At 46.0% G+C, this 22325-nt stretch overlaps 1 protein-coding gene across 3 annotated transcripts in view; it reads left to right on the top strand.

The window, feature by feature from the left end:
- Positions 1–22325, top strand: part of LOC119187514 (uncharacterized) — a 69107-nt gene that overhangs the window by 5054 nt on the left and 41728 nt on the right. For all 3 annotated transcript variants that reach the window (XR_005111865.2, XM_037435654.2, XM_037435651.2), the window contains exon 2: positions 20990–21376. Coding sequence is in view for 2 of the 3 variants with exons in the window: in XM_037435654.2 (XP_037291551.2) it covers positions 20990–21376 (387 nt within the window). In the remaining variant the exon portion in view is untranslated. The remainder of the gene's footprint in view (positions 1–20989; positions 21377–22325) is intronic.

The following is a 22325-nucleotide window of genomic DNA, read 5'->3' as shown; positions in this document are numbered from 1 at the left end:
GGTTATGCATTCATAAGTGTACTATCAATGTCACTACTTATCAAGGAATGCTTCTTTAACATCTGTGACTGGAACTCATATTGTCCTTTCATTTCTGTTTTGTACACTTATCTTCTCCTTCTGATACTTTTATGTATTGCCTTGTGCACAATAAAATTTGGTAGACAGCCACTGCTTTGTTCATTTCACCATATTGTTGTTCTGTGGGCTCATACTCTATTTAGCTATAACTTGACCAATCACCCATGATGAGCACTTATTTTTTTTTTTTTTTTTGCATCAGGAAGCCATTTGCTTGCAGGTGACTTGCACATTACTTTCTGGCCTATACTGGTTCCCCTTACACCCTGCCGCGGTGGTCTAGTGGCTAAGTTACTTAGATGCTCACCCGCAGGTTGCGGGATCGAATTTCGACTTGGGCGGCTGCACTTTTGATAGAGGCGAAAATGCTGTACCCCAGGTGGTCAAACTTTCTGGAGCCCTCCACTGCAAGATCTCTCATAATCATATGGTGGTTTTGGGACGTTAAATCCCACATATCATTCAATCAGTCAACTTGGGCGGCTGCACTTTTGATAGAGGCGAAAATGCTGTACCCCAGGTGGTCAAACTTTCTGGAGCCCTCCACTGCAAGATCTCTCATAATCATATGGTGGTTTTGGGACGTTAAATCCCACATATCATTCAATCAGTCAACTTGGTTCTTCTTTAAAGAACCCCAGGTGGTCAAAATTACCGGAGCCCTCCACTACGGCGTCTCTCATAATCAAATAGTGGTTTTGAGACGTTAAACCCCACAAATCAATCAACTTGGTTCTTCTTGCATTTTTGTAATTTTTTTTGTTTTTTTTTTAAGTTAAGTGTACAAATAGTATCCTGACCTGACAAGGTAGTATGTAACTCACCACTATTGTGGCTGAGCTAAAACTTTCAGTGATTTACATAAAATCTGTTATAGCTATAACTTGGCTGTCAGGCTAACTAGGGTTACTACTATGGCTATCACAAAAAAACCTGCTTAATCCTCTCAATATTCGTATTATAAAGGAGACTCGTACAGGCTCACTCAGACATGTATTCGCTGAGACCCATTTAGATATACAGTCACCTTGCAGGGGATCATGAAATCATGTAGGTGTTCAGATTTGCATATTCACACTCGTCAGACTCGCATGTGCAGCTTCAAAATTCTTCTATTCTCAAAATCACCAGTTCATAGAAATGAACAGTGGCCAAACAGGGTATGTTTCGAGCTGACTTATGAGACAAGTTTTGTTCAGCAATGGTCGATTAATTTCTTTTCCACTGTCTGTCATAGTGGATAAGTGGTAATGGTGCTTGGCTGCTGACCCGAAAGTTGCGGGTTTGCGGGTGATTCTGGCCGTGGTGGTCGCAATTTGTCGGTGGCAGAATGGTAGGGGCCCATGTACTGTAGGACGTCGGTGCTCATTAAAAATTGTCGAATAGCTGAAATTTCTGGAGCCCATTATTACAATATTCCTCATGGTTATATCATGGTTTTGGGATGTAAAGCCCCATACTTTATTATTATTATTATTATTATTATTATTATTATTATTATTATTATTATTATTATTATTATTATTATTATTATTATTATTATAGTTTCCCACTGTTTTGTGAACCATGCCTGGGGCTCAAAGCTCATTTGCATGATTAAAAGTGGTATCAATCTATTGGTAGGGCTTAACGCTTTTGTGTGTGTTTTTGGTGACTCCTTTTGGGCTATTGCTCATGTGAAATGGATGGTGAGATAACCGAAAGGCATGCTGACTTCTTTATCCATTGCCAAGTCACAGCCCTCATATGTCAATGTGTCAGCTAAATGGGTCCTTGCCGAAATTGGGCGAGAAGGTATACAATATACTGCTATTGCATTTTTGTGTAAGAAGTATTTAGTACAAAACAAAAAAGATTGTGTCACAAACTATATTAAACCTGTGCTGCTATAAGATCCAATTCAGTTTCAGCGGTAAACAAGGATAAAGTGCAAAAAAAAAAAACTATGAGGAAGGTGAACAAATGACAGGTGCTTCCTTAAAGCATAAGGTTTATTGCAAAAAAAAATCTCAAAATATGTACATGAAATAGGGTCGCCACAGGCCCTGATCAGTAAATATGATGGCTAACCATAACAGAACCTAGCAGTGTGAAGAGAAATGGAGATTAACAGAACAAGTGAAATTATGGCAGCCACTGCGTGCGGTCCTTCCAGAAATATTAATTCTTTAGTGCTCAGGGTCAGGTCTGCTTATCATAATGTTAACTCTGCTTTGCATGTAGCCTTGGTAACCGAAAAACAGTTATGTTGGAATATATGAAGTGGGCCAGCCGCTGCCCTCTTTTTCTGGATTAGGCAGATTTTCAATGAGAACTGCCATTGGCCAATAGCCTGAGACAGCATATTTTGATTAGTGTGCTCCTTTATATTATTACTGTTGTCGTGAGCATGTCACCTGGTAATAGAAGAGGGAGAAGAAGACGAAGAAATGAGAGAAAAGAACAATATCAATAGAACAAATAAAGGAAGAAGGAGACCATACATTGAAGTAGGGTGAAAAAAAAAGAACACAAGGAAAAAGAAGTTAAAGAAAGTGCATGAGAGGCGACATGGCCGGCAGAGAGAAGAGGAGCAGGAGAGGGGGCTTGGAACGTAAGAGGCAGACGTGCGGTGGCAGCGGCACGGCATTTGACGGAAGGCCGCCAGCATAGCTCATGGCCAAGTGCCCCTGCCTTCTCGGCAATTCCCTGTGAGCTTTGGCGTGCAACCAGGAGAGGAGCTCGGCTGAGCGACGTCATCCTTGTGAGGACACGAAAGGTGTACCACGGCTTCACTCCGTAGAGTGTACATCACAAGAAGAGTGGTACAGCCACTGCGGGGACCAAACGCTGCAGTCACGTGATACTGCAGGGACCCAACGGTGTAGCCGACGGCCGTGCACCGGTGGCGCAACGAACTTCATAGACCCGGCGAACCTTGACGACTCGACACAGTAGCTGCAACTACATCAGGCCTTGCACCTCTACTGTATCTTTCTAGGTTGTGTATATAGTGTGTAAGGGACTGTTATAGTGTAATTTATAATGTATTCTGCTGCTTAGATTTTTTATGATTGTTTTCTTTTCCTCATAAAAATGTTTCATCTTCTTCTGTTCTTGTGTCGTGCTTAACATCTAAAGACCATGACAAAATATTGGTGAGCCTGCGAGGATTAATTATCCTTGCTAATTGGTCTCTCACATCACAGGAGCATGGACTACGAAAAATTGTTGGGAATTGCAACGGCGTTGAGGTTCAGCCGAGAGGAGTAACTTATGTTGTTTGAGCGCATGGAAAAGAAAGCTCGTAAGACGCGTGAAGTTGAGAAGGAGATACTTCTAAAATTGCGTTTAGCAGACGCGTCTTGCACGAGAGACGATGACATCAGATTATCTGGTTCCGGTGAACAAGAGATTTCTAGAGCGAAGAGAGTTTGTCCGCACAGGCTAATGGCCCCCATTGATGACAGAAGGGATGATCTGCATGCTTATCTACATTGATTTGTAAGAGTTTTTTGGGACAAGGATGGGCTAAAAGTGAGTGGGCTACGGCACTTAGTCTGCGTTAGGTTAGCGAGGCTTTGAGAATATTTGAAAGAATGCCCGCTTTCAAGTCGGTGGGCTCTGAAAAAGTCAAGAAAGCGCGACTTCACTGGTTTAGACTGAATGTTGAAGGATTCCGTGAAAGATTTTGAAAATGCAAACGCGAAGACGATGAAACAGGAAAGCAGTTTGTGAGCCATTTGTCTATTTTGACAGATGGATGGATATGGCTTAAACGCCTAAAACGTATGAAGGTGTGCGTGACTGCATGGTTAGAGAGCAATTCCTTGCTTGTTGTCGCCCGAAGTTGTGCATCTTTCTAAAGGAAAGGAAGCTAGAATCACTTGATGAAGTAGCGGACCGCTCTGACCAATACATAGAAGCACAGGGGTTCAGAAATTTAAATGATAAAAAGACAGGGTCAGAGAATAGGAAGAGGAGGTGAGCTTCAAACCCGGAAATAATGGGCATAGGCAGCAGCATCATTGATTCCTTTGTAATCACTTTTGTTAAGCCCGTAACTGTCGATTTGGAGGTTGTGCACAACAGGAAAGTGGTTATTGCCAGATATGCAGTATGTGGGGTCACAAGACAGGAATGTAGGCAGAAACCCCATCAAGCAGCAGCGATACTAACTCATGGAGAAGTAGATAAAAGTGACATGGAAAAAAGAAACGCATCAAATATACTAAGTGCAGCGGTGACTGCAGCTGGCCTAGATATGAGCAAAATGCTGATTTTCGAAGAGACAGTGAACAATAAACCTGTATCAGTACTTCGAGACACTGGGGCTGTTGCAATGTTTGTCTGAAGGCGTTTGGTAGACGACAGAGTGTTTACCGGATGGACATCATGCGTTGTGCTGGTAGATGAGTCCGAAAGATGTTTGCCAGAGGCGAGGATAACGTTAGATACACTGTACTACACAGGGTTTGTTCATGCACTGTGTGTAGATGAGCGTTTATATGATGTAGTGTTAGGAAATGGGAAAGGCGTAAGAGCAGTGGATTAGCCACTAAGACAAAGGAAAGTGCCAACAAGTGCTTAATTTTGGGTGAGCTGGTTCATCGTGATTGTGTTCTAGTAACAGCAGAGACAAGTACACGCATAAGCGGTGGTATAGAAAGTGCAGAAAAGGAAAATAGGGGGGCAATAGTTTCGAAGGAGATGGTAGGTAAAAAGAGGAAGGACAGAAGCTAAACACGACTGCAATATTGGAATAATTAGGCATGTCGACAGCTGGTTTCGGTCAGGAGCAAAAGTATGAGGAGACACTGAAGTATGCTGTATATAGGACTTGAAGTAGACCAATGCATGAAGGAATGAGAGCAGGTGTTCCATACATAGTGAATAAAAGTGTGGTATACAGAGAGTTTGTAAACAAAGGGAGAGACTGTACACAATTGAGGGTGCCGGCAAAGTATAGGATAGCAATGTTGGAGAAGTGTCATGCCAAGAGGCACATAGGAGTGAGGTGACCTGTAATGGAATCAACTAAAATAGTGTTCTGGCCTGGGTTGCGTTGAGATGTGGAAAAGTTTCTCGATAAATGAAGGGCAAGGAAAAGAGAGATTGTGCTAACATGTAAAGGGTGAGGCACAGAGTATCCTAGTTTGTTCCTGAAGTTTCGTAAAGCGGAAGTTTTGGAGACAGGGAACTAGTGAATGTGTTGAGTAGTCATTGTAGTTACTCTTTTACTCTGAGTGTGTTTAGTACCTTATATTTCGGCTATTAGAACATACAGTGAAATTGTGATCATAAGCTCAGGGGGGGGGGGGGGGGGGGCATTCTGTGTGTGTGTGTAACGTCTGGACTATATAATGATGCAGGTGGCCTGACTTAATAGTGAAACATACGTCATGCCTGGTGAATTTGTGATAGTCGTTTGATGGGGCAAATGTGCTGGCAAAGTCCATCAAGAAAATGTATATATATCACTCATTGATGACAGAAACCCTCGAACATCAAGAGCAGTTTTTCATACAGAAAAACTCTTGATAACATCCATGACAACTGTCTACATTAAGTGATACAATTAACTATACAACTGTAGTACTTGAAAATTTTATTTCAAATTCAATGTAGTATAATGAAATAAAATAGTGATGATTTTTCCATTCAGCAAAAGAATTGTGCAATTTCAAGAAAAACCAACTGTTATGTGCTTGTGCTTAGTAGCATTTGCACAACAGGAATGAAACACCACATCGTAAATAGGGCTGTAGTGGCATAGCCTGAAATTTCAACAGTGAGGCCATATATTAGGTGAAATCAAAATTGGTCCCTCCTTAATGTGCACAAACTCCTTGGGTGTGCCACAGTATTTGGGCAAGCCGCACTACTCCCCACTAGTCCACTTAAAATTGAGTAGCCATCTGCAGGCAACTTCTTTTGTAGCTGTAGCTATTTTTCTAAACAAAACAAAGCTTGTAAGGTTACATGCATATTTGCACATCTAAACTGTACCGGTTATCTGGAAACATTAGAAAAGTAATTGTGTGCACTGCTGCTTTTGTACCCCTCTCATAGTACAATCATATCTCTGTTTTGACCAGTTATTTCATATAATGAAGGAGTTAGTCCTGTGAAAAACTACTATAGTTTAACCTCTTCAGATCTGAGGAAAAACTAGCCAGGGTAAACTCTTATAAACTCTTTATTGCAACCATTTGAAAGCCCCGAAACACTTTTCTGAAGAAGAAAAAACGAAAACTGTAATTTCAGACGAGAAATTAGCTGTACCCATTTGGGTACAACAGGCCTAACATGAGTGAAAGTCAAGAAAGCAGTTTCTGTTGCGAAGGCAAAGAAACAGGTCACATTTAGTGCATCTAATGTGTGTTTTTCCGCTGCAACCTTGATTGTGGCATCTCATCTGAGACTTTAAGGGCACATGCTCTGGAAAATGCCCGTACTTGTCCAATCGGACCTCACTTGGCGGCATGGAAGTCACCTTGGTACGTTTAGGGAGTGCAGCAGTCTCGCCAATTTCAAGATCCTGCTCTACTTCGTTTACGGCTTCTTGCATTTCGTCGACGTGGGCGCGAATTAGCGTTTCCGCAACTCGGTTCTTAAACTCGAATTGATCAAGAATATCTTTTGCTGCAACGTCCATGAGTTTGCAGTCATTCCTGTATTCAATCCAGGCATTTGCAACCGCTAGGTCTAGAAAGTGGGCAAATACCCTAATGGTCCACTTCTTCGTACGTATTTTTGTCCTGTAATAGGACACATATCTGTCCGCAAGATCAACACCGCCCATGTTTTTGTTGTATATTTTGATGCAGTGCGACTGTGGCACATCTACTTTCTTCCTCTCTTCCTTCGACCATCTTCTGCAAGTGCCTTCTGGAGTGATGCCGCAGGCAGTCGAAAGAATCATGACTGATTTTCGATCCTTCCACTTCGTGAGACACATTTCTCCATCAGTGCGGACAACGCAGCATGATTCGCCTCGTTTCATGTTCTTTTCGTTTGGAAGCTTTGGTGCCGCACCTCCAGTTCTGTTTGCCATAATTGTACCGGTAAGATGTGCATTCCTTCGGAGAAGGTATTCGGCAAGCTTCAAACCTGTAAAAAAACGGTCTGTGAACACATGAGCTGGTTGTTCTTCCGGCACTGTATGCAGAAGACGCTTCACTATTGCCCCGCCAAGACCAAGTTCTTTCGTATCGGCTTGGAGGTCCGTTAGGTGGCGTCCGGGAGTGCAGACGTGGCCGCGTCTGCTCCCGCTTCTTTAAATGTTTTCGGACATCTTTCTTGTGTTCTCCACCGACCCATTGGACTTTCCTAAACCAGTTTTGTGCAAGCTATCTCACGACATCGTTCTCGTTGGGGTGAGTGAACTTTTCGGCGAGTTTTTGAACTTCAAGTGTGCGAAGCGAGGGACGCGTCTCTAGGACTAACCACTCGGCTACGAGCACGGAGCTAGGGTTCACTTCGAGGCAGCGCCGGGCCTCGTCAGGCCCCTGCCGCACCTGACTAGGCAGCGAGGATGCCCGAGATGGTGACAGTTGAAGGCATGGATATCACTCCGGAAGATTTCGACGGAGCGGGGTGGACCACCGCCCTTGGCGCCCGGCGGAAACGAGATCCGGCAAGGAACGCAGCGTCTGCTACCGCTGCAAAGTCTACGGCAAACACAGCAAAGAAGCATGGTTTCAACGCTCGCTCCCTCTCAACAGTGCAGAAGGTTGTAGCCGCTTCGCGACTCCCTCGGCTGCCGAGAGACCAGATAAAGGTCATTGTACGGCCCCGCGGAGGGCTTGACGTTTCGAAGACGGACATGGTACTGCTGTCGAGAGCTCTGACTATGGCAGCTGGGCTCACTGACCAAGAAGCATCGGAAGATACAGTCTGCCCCAACAAGGTACAGAATATTCTTGTTATTTCGACTCCGGTCAGATCCAACGCAGTCGCATACGCTGGAATTCAGAAACTTCACACGAAAGTCGGCGCATTTGATGTTTCTGCCTACTTAGCCGCCCCGGAAAACACTTGTAAAGGCGTCATCAGGAATGTTGACCCCTCGATAGAAGAGCACACCCTCAGAGGCATGATTGTCAACCAACGAAACCCGACCGCCATTGAAGTCAAGAGAATCAAAAACACGCACGTTGTTGTGATACTCTTTGATGGGCTTCGAGTTCCCAATAACGTCATGTGCGGAACGGCCTTAGTGCCGTGTTCCCTTTACAAACGCCAAGTCGATGTTTGTCACGCCTGCGGCCGAGTCGGGCACCGGGCCGACGTATGCCACCAGAGCAAGGCAGAGAAAAGTAAATGCCACAACTGCGGAGACGCACTCTCAAACGATGCTGCAGAAGCCCACCGTTGCACTCCGAAATGCAAGCTCTGTGAAGGTGATCACCCAACAGGTGACCGTTGCTGCAGCAAAAGATACCACATCCCATATGTCGTGCGACGACGCCGAAGACAAAGACGCCACCGCTCCGAGAAAGAAGCCAACGCTGACGAGGTTAACGACCTCGCGGACATGCAACCGGAGATGGCAGATGGTTCCACTCCCAAGCGGCGCTCCAGCTCCAGAGGGCGTTCCCGTTCCAGAGGACGCTCCCGTTCCAGAGGACGCTCCCGTTCCAGACGGCGCACCCGTTCCAGACGGCGCTCCCGTTCCACAGCGCACTCTCAATCCAGCGGGCGCTCTTGCTCCAGGGGCCGATCCTGGTCGAGATGTCCTGGCAAGAAAATGACCTGGGCCGACATGGTTCGCGACAGCGGCTCTGCACCGACAACACCGACAACTTCAAAGCAAGGTAAGGTACAGCCAGAGCATGTGGCAGATCCACGAATACACACATTAGAACGGGAAAACAAAGCACTCAAACAGGAACTAGCTGAACTGAAGGCAACTCTCGCCAGGCTAGAAGGACGTATCCTAAAAGACACACCGCCACCCATCCCTCAATCATCAGGATCTGTGGTCGCATCATGTAGCCCAAATAAACGCAGAGCCGTAAACACCGAGACAGATGACGACACATCAGACGTAGACGACTTTATGTCCGACGTCAGCGAAGCTCCTTCTAACGCCTTAGCTAGTGACAACAAAGCCAAAAAGCACCGCAAGACGAAGAGTAAGTTCAGTAAATTCCAATCAGCAATTGCCGACATTAAAGAGGCACTCATACAAATTTGCGGTAGACTCGATCGTCTGGAAAGACCAATTGCTCAACCCAGAGCCACGAGAAGAATTCCCACGCCGGACCCGGGGTCCATGTCTTCCCAGGGACCCCAACCTGCGCTGCCGACATCCCCTCAGCCACCAGGTCCAATAGGTGAAGCGAACACACAGGGGGTCATGCCAAGTCAGCACCATGGATAGCACACCACAATTTTTCAAGATCTGGCAATGGAACTGTAATTCATTCAACAAAAAGAAAGCTAACCTAACGCAATTAGTACGATCATGTAAAGAAAAACCACATGTCATCATTTTACAGGAGTGCGGGGCGGAAAAGTACCTTCAAAACATGTCCTTTTCGGGGTACAGGGTTTCCAGGCCAACCCTGGACCCCGACTTCAAACAAGCCAGGGGCATTGCCACCCTCATCCGTAAGGACATCAGCTTTATGGAAAGGGACACCCCGACATACAAGAAAGGCCTGGAATCCATGATAACAGAAATCATTCCGAGTCGCACTCTTAAAGCTCACCTTTACATACTGAACGTATACAGTTCTCCGACCGACCGACTCAGGAACTTTACCAAACTCCTGTCATCGGCGGTGTCGCAAGCCAAGGACCGGCCGTTGATCGTTGCCGGCGACTTCAATGCGCACAACAACGTTTGGGGCTACAGTACCAATGACAGGAAAGGTCTTAACCTTGCGGAGTGTGCAAACAACCTCAACTTGAAGTTAATCACGGACTCAAGGTTTCCGACACGCAGAGGCAATTCTGTTCAGCGAGACACCACCCCCGACCTGACGTTCCTCGGAAACGCGGAAGGGTCATGGGACAATCTGCAAGAGGACCTTGGCAGCGACCATTTCATCTTAGAAATCAACGTCCGTATCACACCCGCTCCACCTAAGACGTACAGATACGTCGACTGGGACCTTTTCCGAAGAATAAGGGGTAGCGAGGACAGCCAAGGGGAAACCTTTGAAGAGCTTCTGGAAAATCTGAAAAGTACGGTGGCAAAAGCCACTAAAGAAATAACCTTGGACCTGGAGGTTCCAGTCATGGACTCCAGACTCGCACACCTCCTGGAGGCGAAGAATGCGCTAAGACGACGATGGGAAAAGCAGAAGCTAAACAGGAGGCTGCGATCTAAACTAAGGGAAATAAACAAAAAAATCGAAGAACATTCCAGAGAGCTGAGTGCGCAACAATGGGATGAGGTTTGTAATGAGGCGGATGGTAAAATGAGACGGGGAAGCAAGTGGAGCCTCCTCAAAAACCTATTCGCCGACAGCAACAAACCGACCAAGAGCAATGCTCGAATAATGCTCGACAGACTCGTCCACCTGCACACGATTGAAGGCACTAGTCCTCAGGACTTTGCTAACACCCTGGCAGACATATACCTGCCGACAGAAAGCAAATCAGTCCCCTGGGACGACCCGGCATGCAAGTACAAGGGGACACCTCAACGCTCACTGGATCGTCCATTCGAGGTCTCAGAGATTGTGCACGCCCTTCATGGCCTTAACGGCCGCTCGGCCCCTGGTCCAGACGGATTAACTAACAAACTTCTCAGAAACTTAGATAACCAAGCCATACAAATCATTACAAAGAAAATAAACGAGGTATGGACGGCGGGCCGCGTACCGGATGAATGGCGAACTGCCAATATAATTCTCATCCCCAAACCCGGAAAACCGCTCCATGCCGAGAACTTGAGACCAATATCCCTTACTTCGTGCCTCGGAAAGGTCGCCGAACATGTCATTCACAATAGAATTGCAGAGCACATCGAAGCAAACAGCCTTTTTCGCCACAATCTCATAGGATTCCGAAAATCACTATCAACACAAGATGCCATGCTCCTTATCAGGAGTGCTGTGATAGACAATAAATCACGGGACGTAAAGGGCATCCTGGCGCTCGACATAACGAAGGCCTTCGATACGGTCAGGCACGAACATATCCTCAACGAAATCTCCAGTTTACATCTCGGAGAAAAATTTCACAACTATGTCAGATCGTTTTTGGCGGACCGTACGGCTACCATAAACATCGGACAAATCAGAAGCCGTAAGCACAAGCTGGGAAACGTCGGCACCCCCCAAGGGTCAGTGCTTTCGCCACTTCTTTTCAACATCGCAATGCACGATCTGGCGAACCGACTCTCGAAAGTTCATGGGGTAGGACACGTGATTTACGCAGATGACATTACCATCTGGTCCACAAGTGGCCCACTAGGCTCCCTGGAGCAGAACCTACAACATGCCCTAGACACCACACAAGCTTTCCTACAAAATACGGGGCTGAAGCTATCTACGAGCAAATCAGAGCTCCTTCTGTGTAAACACGGCCCCAGAAAGGGACAGCTCCTTAGCTCCCTCCCCGTTCACCTACACACCAAGGACGGAGGTAGTATCCCAATATGTAACACAATCAAGGTCCTGGGCATGGTAGTTGGTGCTTACAGCGGTGACAACGCGGAGGCCCTCAAACGTATAGAGAAAAGTGTCTTCAACTTCACCAGGGTATTATCAAGGGTCAACAATAGAATGGCTGGTCTGAAAGAGGACAACCTCATGAAAGCATTTCACGCCTTTCTCATCAGCCACGTGACTTACGCCGCCCCCTTCCTCAACTGGAAGAAGACAGAGCTCAACAAAATTGATACATTAATTCGAACAGGATTGAAAAGGGTCCTGAGCCTCCCTCGCAACACTAGTACGGAACGACTCTTACAATTGGGCCTGCATAATACAGCTACCGAACTCTTTGAGGCACAGCGGCATGCACAGATTAGTCGGCTCTCACTCTCAAAGGCGGGCAACGAGATATTGTTTGAAGCCGGTCTTCAGCCTTTCTTCATGCCGCCAGAAAAGTCCCAACTTTGCACACAAGCCAAGAAAGCGATAACAGTTGACCCGATTCCCAGAAACATACACCCAACCCACAATGAAGGACGAAGAAAAGCGAGAGCCAAGGCAATACTCGCCAAGATCATGTGCAACGATACGCAGGTCCTCTTCGTTGATGCCGCAAAATATTGGAATCGAGGTGCCTATGCAGTCTCTGTGGTGGACGCCCACGGCTCGCTCGTCAACGCAGCCACGGTAGTTACCAACTTCACCCACGAAGCAGAGGAAATGGCCATTGCGCTAGCCCTTCGAAGCTGCACTGAAGCCTCTGTCATTTACTCGGACTCTAGAACAGCTATAAGAACTTTTTCGGCGGCCCTAGTCTCTTCGAAGGCAGCTGCGGTCGTTAACAGGCTTTTCAACCACGAGACGAAGGAGGAAAACTTTCGGTCTACACACATCGCATGGTTCCCAGCCCACATGGGAAACATTTCCGGCTTTGCTGGCAACCCAAACGAGCGGGCACACACACTGGCGCGAGAGCTCACTTTCCGCGTCAGTGGTTCGCCCCCTCGCTTAAATGCAGCCTGCAGGAACCTCGATTACAAAGACCCACTTGTATCATATCACGAACTCACCTCACATCATAGATTAGAACGTCGAACTTTTCCTCCTCCTCACAGAGATCTGAACAGAGCACAAGCAATCACTTACAGACAATTGCAGACACGTACATACATCACACCAACGACACTAAGCAGGATTAATCCGGACTTTTCCACTGCATGTCCACACTGTGGAAACGAGTATAACAATTTCGACCACATGCTCTGGTTGTGCCCTGCCAACGTGGGTACAGAATTTTCTGACCAGTCCTCCTGGGACTCCGCCCTTCGAAGCACAGAGCTCATCGCCCAGCTCAAGGCTGTCCAGAGGGCCCGGGCCGTCGCCGAGAGACTCTGTCTACCGGTCCCGACCTGGGTGGAGCCGCCGGATTGATGGCGGGGCTTTCGGCACCGCTTTCTTTCCTCTCAGGACCTTAATAAAGTTCATACTCACTCACTTCGTATCGGCTTCAGAAACAGTTCCTTTACCTGTGTAGATGACGAAATCTAACACAAGTCCATCAGAACTGGACAAAACAAAGTTCTTAAGGCCGACGGGATTTGGTTTACTGGGCACGTATTGTCGGGCAGGACAACGTCCGCTGAATGGAATCATTTGTTCGTCGACAGATACTGCTTTTGGACGCGGTAGCTCGAGGCACGCTTTTCGAAATGACTCGATGATGGGTTCCGCTCTGAACAACTTTTCAGTTTCTGCATCGGTTGTTTGGCTGAGGTCCACGAAGTGCAGCATACCACGTAACTCGAAGAATCGGTCGCATGTCATGGTTTCTGTGACAAGAGGCACAGCCGATATGCGGGACCAGCAGAGTCTTGCTCTTGGGAGTCCGAGAAGGCTCATTAGCATGTGTATTCCGGCAAGTTTTTTCATTTCTGCCGGCGATGTTCGCACTGACCTGTGGTCACGCATCTGAACAGAATAGAGATTTGTTTGTTCTGCGCAGAGCTTCCAAAAGGGTTCCGGAAAATACTTCGCAAAGTAGGCAAACGGAGACATAGGAAACCTTGAGTGGACTTGGCACGGCGCAGAGTCCGAAGTGCACCTGAGAGGGAAGCTGCAATAAAAAGTACCAGTCACAAGGTAAACTCAATAGGCTGCAGTCAAATAATGCTGTTATCTTCAAAACAAATAACTGAAACGGAGCACGCACTCTGCCGCTTTCCAAATGGGGCCACGACCTTGAACATTGTGGCTAGCTGGCGTGTCATCTTCAACTTCATCATCATCGTCACTGCTGCTACCTGAGCATTCACTGCTGCTGCGTGGCTCATCCAGAACGTCGTCATCATCAGACAAGTCAATGTCGCTCTGAAAGAGTAGCTCTTGAGTCTCCTCATCGCTGAGTAACTTGCCTGTAACAATCAACAGAGTCAAATTTATTTTCAACGTAACGATCTGAAGTACCCAATTGGGTACAGTTGTAAATAAGTTGCGCTATCTCTAAGGCAAGACGTAGGAACAGGCTGAAACTTTCTATGCTCCTTCTCTAATATATCCTGAACGTTAATATACAATATTTAAGAACACATATGTAGTATTTAATGAATGAAAAAAAGTTAAACTCACCTGGTCGCTTGCGCGCGCTTTCTTTCCGTGACGCCGCCATACTTGTCTGTATTGCGAGAGCATACATGAACCTGCGACGACATCTCGTGGGGATTTTGTTAACTGATGCTTCCGCGTCCAGAAGAACCCATTTTCGCCTAGCAGTCTTCGACTATAGGAGCATAGCGCGCGTTTTTCAAATGTACCCATTTGGGTACTCACGGACTGAAGAGGTTATGCCACAAGCTGTTTGAAAAGTTATCTAGGTAAGCAGACTGTCATTTTCATTTATAAACTGACTATAAATTCTGTGAAAATATGGTTTGCACGGCCAACAATATTTACTTTGGTAGTATATGCACCATCTTGATTGAGGCCATCAACGTGGCATGAAGGGTACTAGTGTTACTGGAACATATTTCCTTTTCTGGTTTGCATCTTCTCACCACTGAAGATACTCTAATTTAACCAGGCCTCTGCTCCTTCAGATAGTTGTTTCTTCTGCAGAATTCAGCAAGGAGTATGTTTAATATAATATTGGGGCGATGGAAGGCGTTTACTTACAGGATGGGGAATTAATGCAGAGCAAACAGCAGTTCACAGAGCAACTCGTGAACCAGTTCATCTTATTTTCATCCTCTTCCTCTACCCTTTGATATATGTTTCACTTCTCCTGCCACAGACACCCACAGGGCAATTCATTAAGAAGGTTCACGGTGATAACGTTCAAGCACATGACGCGTGTCAGCTGTGTCTTTGCTAGAACACTACGACCATTGCTTGTGATGCTAGAGGCAGGATAGACGAAAAAAGTGCTCAACAGCGCAAACGACAGGAGAGGATAGAATAAATGAGAACGAGCTCGCTGGGCTATGTCGCAGAGTTAATAGCGAAAGACGTAAGAAAGAAGCAAACATGCTACGCGCTATGTTGAATGTGTTTTAGAGATTGTATACAAGATATTGTTTATATGCGGGTTCTGTTACATTGGCCAAACAGGCCGATGCATTAATGATTGCTTGAGGGAGCACGCTTACTCCCTAAAAGGCTCCGTTCCCAGCCACTTGGCGGACCATTGTAAAAAGTGTGACTGCCAGCCAATTTTTGACAAGTGTTCACGTGATTATGGGGCGATATAAAAATCAGTGCGAGCGTGAGATTACTGAAGCCTTCCACATTCAACAATTTGGTGCTTCCTGTGTTAGCGTACCTTCGATTTTTTTTTTATGGCTGTCAATTTCGATATCTAGGTCGCCTGATATGACTCACTCTTGATAATATAGGCCGTTCAGCACATGTATGTCTGATTTTGCTAATGTTGTGTGGTTGTGCGCAGATTCTGTTTTGCTAAATATTGCAGTTGGTTTGCAATAAACTTTGGTTTTTAGTTCAGTGCTCTGTTCTCGTCTCTTCTATCCCCTCCTGTCGTTTGCGCTGTTAAGCACTTTCTTCGTCTACCATGCAGCACCAACCAGCCCAATGAAGCACCTTGTTAGAGGTAGGATATTTGGATTAGTGTGTAACGTCACTGAGGCGTTCGAGTATTACAGATGTCATGCGACGGACTTCTTCAACATGGCATAGTGACTCGGCAACCGATGTTTTCACATCCCGCATAAAAGGCTTAATTTTGTCTAGGCAGCTGGGAGGGAAGCCAGTGTAGAGCAGGAAAAAGGGAAAGTGTCCTATCCCATGCGTCGTGGTCTAGTATGCGTTTGTGATGTGGGGAATCACTTTGTCCCAGTTTTGGTGCTTGAAATCAACATAAATGGATAGCATGTTCGTTATTGCTCTGTTGATAAGTTTCACGAGGCCATTGGTCTCGGGGTGATAAGGGGGGTGGGGACACATTGTCGCCTTGATGCTCACTTCTCCGCTCAGAGTGAAGACATCTGCGTTGTCTGCTATGGCAGCCGCCATTATCGCTCCCGCTGTATACTGATTTTGCTGTGGCAGGAAGTGGCTTATTAGCTTAACGCGAACGGTTGTTGCACTGAGGAACGTGACAACCAGCCATCTGTCCAATCAAGAGCAAAGAGTACACACTGGGTAACGTTGGTACACCGCAAGGATCAGTGTTGTCCCCACTTTTATTCAACATTGCAATGCACAACCTGTCTCAGCAGCTCGCTGACGTTCCGGACATTGGCCATGCAATATACGCGGACGACATCACCATATGATCCGCGAAGGGCCCTTTTGAAAGCTGGAGTGCAATCTACAATGAGTACTCGATGTCACGGAGGATTTTCGGACGAGCACGGGGATGGAGCTATCTCTTGATAAGTCAGAACTCCTCCTCCACAAGCGTTTTCCAACGCGGGGTTTGGAGGTTTATGGGCAGCCTATTAGTCTGTGATCGAGAAGTGGAAAACCAATTCGCATCTGTGAATCAGTTAAGGTTCTAGGCATGACAATTGGAAAGTACAGCAACAACAACGCTGAGGCACTCAAACGTCTCGAGAAGAGCACTCGCAGCTTCAGTAGGGTCATCACCAGAGTTGCCAACAAGAGAGAGGGGCTGGAGAAAGATAATTTCATGAAAGCTTTCCATGCGTTCCTCCTCAGCCACATTATTTACCCCGCATCTTTCCTAAAACTGACAAAGAAGGAACTTAATAAGATTGACACCCTTATCAGGACGGCGCTAAAGCAGGTCCTAAATCTGCCGAAAAGCACAAACAGGGAGCGGCTCTACAGCTCGGACTGCATAACACAGCAACGGAGCTCTTTGAAGCTCAACGAACAGCGCAGCTATGCCGATTGTCACTTACCAAAGTGGGCACCAGGATCCTCCCAGAAGCTGGGCTACAACCCCTCTTTATGCCACCAGAAAAACGGAGTATATCTGGTGAGATAAGAGGGGCCATATGTGTCGACCCGGTTCTCAGGAACGTCCATCCGGTGCACAACAAAGGGCGCCGATAAGCAAGAGCCGAGGCCATCATGAGGAAAATCGGGCGCTCAAGCTCAGCTGCCCTCTTTGTCGATGCAGCCCAATTCTGGAAGAAGTATGCATATGTCGTGACTCTTGTTAATGAGAAAGAATGCCTAGTAAATTCTGCCACGGTGATGACCAGATTCACTCACGAAGCCGAGGTACTCGCAATCGCGATCGCTCTTCACAAACGAAGAAGGGATGTCACCATCTTTTCGGACTCAAGAACAGCTATCCGGTCATTCTCATCCGGCCTCGTCTCTGCTACGGCTGCTCAAATCACGAATAAGGTACCTACCCAGGAAAATGAAGTGGATGTTCCCCTGACACATTTTGCATGGTTCCCGGCCCATATGGCTAATCTCTCGTCTTGCCCGACCTGCAATCCAAACGAGAGTGCTCACCAGCTAGCGTGCAAACTAGCTATTCGCGGCGGTGAGCGGCCCCCTCAGAGGGGTAGCGAGCGGGGATGTATGAACTTCAAAGATCCATTGATTACATTTCATGAGATCACCATAGTTCATAAACTAGGGCGCACAGTTTTTCCTCTTCCGCACCCTAAATTGAATAAAGGACAAGCAGTTACATTTCGGCAACACAGATGCAAATGTACATCACACCAACCATACTGCACAGACTCGACCCGGATTTCTCACCCCACTGCCTGCACTGTCATCACGAGTACTGTAATTTCGAACACATGCTTCGGTTGTGCCCCTTTAACTCGGGGTCAGAACTACCCGACCAAACCTCCTGGGAAGCTGCCACGCGCAACACGGAGCTCGACAACCAACTCCTGGCCGTCCAGAGGGCCTGGGAAATCGCCAAGATACTCCACCTCCCGGTACCATCCTGGGCGAAGCCACCTGACTTGGCTGCTGACCCGCAGGTCGCGGGTTCGATTCCCGGCTGCGGCGGCTGCATTTCCGATGGAGGCTGAAATATTGTAGGCCCGTGTGCTCAGATTTGGGTGCATGTTAAAGAACCCCAGGTGGTCGAAATTTCCGGAGCCCTCCACTACGGCGTCTCTCATAATCAAATGGTGGTTTTGGGAAGTTAAACCCCACAAATCAATCATGGGCGAAGCCACCTGGCTGAGCTAGCGGGGCCTTTGGTCCCGTCCAGTCTCTACCGCCTTTGGACCAAAATGAAGTTCTCAATCACTCCCCCCCCCCCTTCCAGGCATACCTGGCCGAGCAAAGTGGTACGTGAGCCTTACAGCTGGGTGAAGACGCTGTAGGCACTACAATGGCGGAGAAAAAAAGCACAAAAGATGGTAGCACCCTGAATGGGGGCGTGCGCATCGAGGCACCCTTGGTCAAACTGGCCAAGAGACAAACACGGGATCTTTTATTTTTATTTTATTTACAGTACCTTACAGAGCCCTCGAGGGGCATTGTGTAAGGGGGGCGGTACAGATAATATGTTAGAAAAATATATATATACATAATATCTACACATACATTGGCAAATAATGAATCTAATAGAAAATGCAGTTCAACTTATGAACATGTAAGCAAAATACATACTAGAAAAGTGAGTTACAGTATGTGAAGGTGAAATACAGAAAAAACTACTGTGACAGTAACTACAACCTAGCAATAGTGCAAAAACATCGGCAACAGTCCTATAAACACTGATCATTATGAAGGTGCGATAGAGCAGTTTTTGGTGCATAAGTATTTTTTAAGAGTATGATAGAACTTTGTGTGGTCTTGTTCTGACGCAAGATCATCTGGCAAATCATTTCACAAACGAATAGCTCGTGGAAGAGCCGACTGGTTGAAAGCGTTAGTATTCCTGTACATGCGTGATAAGCTAAAGGTGTTATGTAGTCTGCTCGAAGTTCGATGTGCTAGATTAATGTGAACAGATGGCATCATGCTGGTGTGGATGAGTTGGTGAAATCGTGATAAAAGTGAGATGTTGCGGCGAATTTTCAGTGGCTCGAGTGCAAGGCTATGTTTAATCTGTGTTACGCTGGACGGGTAGCTGTGATTACGCGCTATGAATCGACTAGCTCTATTCTGTATACATTCTAACTTATCTATGAGGTATTGTTGATATGGTGACCAAATGGAAGATGCGAACTCCAGTTGAGGACGGATTAGAGCAAGATAAGCCAGTTTGCGCACATCGGAGGGAGCACTGTATTGATTTCGACACAGAAAACCTAATGATCTTGATGTGTTGGCACAGATAGAAGTGATGTGTGGACCACGAAAGTGTAGAATTTAAGTTTATGCCTACGTATTTGTAATGATCAGTGCGTTCTACAATGATTAATTGATTTGATTGATATGTGGGGTTTAACGTCCCAAAACCACTATATGATTATGAGAGACGCCGTAGTGGAGGGCTCCGGAAATTTAGACCACCTGGGGTTCTTTAACGTGCACCCAAATCTGAGCACACGGGCCTACAACATTTCCGCCTCCATCGGAAATGCAGCTGCCGCAGCCGGGATTCGAACCCGCGCCCTGCGGGTCAGCAGCCGAGTACCTTAGCCACTAGACCACCGCGGCGGGGCGGTTCTACAATGCTATTATCAATTATGTATTGGCTATTAAAGTTATCACGTTTGTGGTTAAAGGCGATTAGTTTGCATTTGGAAACATTAAGTGTCATCTGCCATGTTTTGCACCACTCAATTATATATATGCTCGAGGTCTTTTTGAAGAGTTAGATGATCGCTATTGTTGCGAATGGGACGATAGATAATGCTGTCATTGGCAAATATACGCATACATGAGGATAAGTTGTCAGGCAGGTCGTTAATGTAGATGAAGAAAAGTAAGGGACCAAGAACACTGCCTTGTGGTACACTAGAGGAAACGTAACAGAGTGATGAAGAGTGATTGTTGGCGATAGTGAATTGTTGGCGGTTAGTTAGGAAGTTTCTGAGCCATGTTAGCGTGAGTGAATCAAGTTTTCGTGATGACAGTTTTAATATCAAGCGACAATGAGCAACATGATCGAATGCTTTTGCAAAATCAAGAAATAACCAATCTGTCTGTAGATTACTGTTCATGTTAGAATGTAGGTCGGTGGTGAACTCAAAGAGTTGAGTCTCGCAAGAACGACTCTTTCGGAACCCGTGCTGGTTTGAGAAAAAGAAATTGTGAGATTCTAGATGCGCATAAATGTTAGAAGCTATGATATGCTCAAGCATCTTGCAACATATGCACGTCAAGGAAATGGGGCAATAATTTCCAGGTGAACTTTTACTACCACTTTTATGAACTGGCGCTACCTTCGCTATCTTCTAGTCAAAAGGCAACATTCCTGTAGCGAACGACTGCCGAAAAATGTGAAACAGGATATTGCCAGACACATAAACAGTGTTCTTTAATATTTTTGAATTGATATCGTCAATACCAGAAGATGATGACATCTTCAGATTTTGAATAATTTTTTTTTAACTATGCCTTCAATTGTGATATCTATAGGTGACATGAATGAGTAATCGCATTCAACAATTTCTGGAAGATGAGCATCCATTACATCGCTGTTGAACTGATGTTGCCGGTCACTAATGACGCTAATGACAAGTCTGGCAGTCCTAATCACATCAGCCACACATTCCTTACTCTCCTTACACACTTTATTTGATGCACAGTTTTTGCAGAAATCGCTTGCCTTAAAGTGATCTCTCTTATTTTTTGTGGTATATAGCTGCACATTTTCTTTTTTGCTAAAATGAAATATCAGAAGTGTAAACATGCAAACAACTTATGCAACTTTTCTTTTATGCTTGTATCTCTTCTTGCAGTTTGCGTTCTGGCAGCTTCTACTCAGCGAAATGAGGAGGCCAAAAAACTTGAAGAACAAGGAATCACAACTTTACCAGCCGTAGTTACTTCTCAGAGCATCAGCACTAAGGGAATTCAACATGTGGAAACCGATGATGGAAAGAGTACACCATATGGTATCACTACTGACAAGACAGGAAGTAAAGTTGACCAAAATAAGGTTCCTGTTGTGGTCCAGAGCATTGCTCCCAATGAGCATGAAAGTACAAGCAATCCTAAAGGTGACTTGGGCAAAGAAAGTGGTGCATCTACAGGCTCAATCACTGGTGAGCTTCGCCAGGTGGAGCAGCTAGACAGAACTAATGGTGGGCCATCTGACAGCAAAAAGAAAGTGTCTAATGACACAGGTATGTTTCCACTTTTCATCTCACTTTACGTGGTGGTAGTGTGAAGTTGTCCTGATTTCTTGCTGCTTCGCACTTGCACGTATGGCTTGCATCACTGTCTGTTGTTTTGGGGTAGTAAGGCTGCAGGGTCATTATTTTTACTTCCTACAGCTAGACCCTGCGAAGTTTAAAAGTTCACAAAACTTCATGACTAGCAAATGCAACGGGCGGCTTGCGATCATCAAGGTCACTTTGCATTAGCACTGCTCCAAGTCCAAGCCCACTCGCACGGCCGCTGGATGAAAAAGAGCACGGTGCGTCCCGCCGCGTCGAGCGGCTTTCAATAGGAGAGCGCGTGTCAGCTGTAGTTGCAGTTGCGGCCGCTGCAGTGCGACGGGGCGGGGACAGGAAGGACCGAAAAACGAGTGGTGGCGGCTCCCTCGGGGCAGCAGCCGCAGCAAATTAGCTGGTCGTTGTCACAAGAGTGACCCACTCAGTTGTTCTAATCAGTGTATTTTGAATCTCATCGCAGTGATGACATATAGCGTATTTAGTAGAGTACATAGGCGCTATCTTGAATTGAATTTTTGTGTGTGTGCATAGCACCTGATGTTTTTTTTTCCAGAACCAGCTGCTTGCTTTGAGACTGAAAGAAAAATCTACGGTGTATGTAGCTGAAATATATGGCACTAAATGTGTGACAAAGTCGTTGTTATAGTTACGAAGATGTGTTAAACTAAAGTATTTCGATTTTTGTGATGTTTATTCAGCACCTTCGCATTTTTTCTGCCAGAATGCTTGACAAATTTTCAGGACACTTGGCATTATACGTTCATAGTTTTTATAAGCTGACAACGTATGAAAGAAACATGATTTGAATATTTTCCATGTTATTCATAAAAAGTAATTCAGCTTTAAACGTTGGATAAACGTGGTTTCTACAAACATGATGATGCTCTCCTCATGACTT

The sequence above is a fragment of the Rhipicephalus microplus genome, chromosome X (assembly GCF_043290135.1).
Source record: "Rhipicephalus microplus isolate Deutch F79 chromosome X, USDA_Rmic, whole genome shotgun sequence".
NCBI lineage: Eukaryota > Metazoa > Arthropoda > Arachnida > Ixodida > Ixodidae > Rhipicephalus > Rhipicephalus microplus.
The sequence above is the reverse complement of the archived record's forward strand: the minus strand, read 5'-3'. Positions and strand labels throughout refer to the sequence as shown.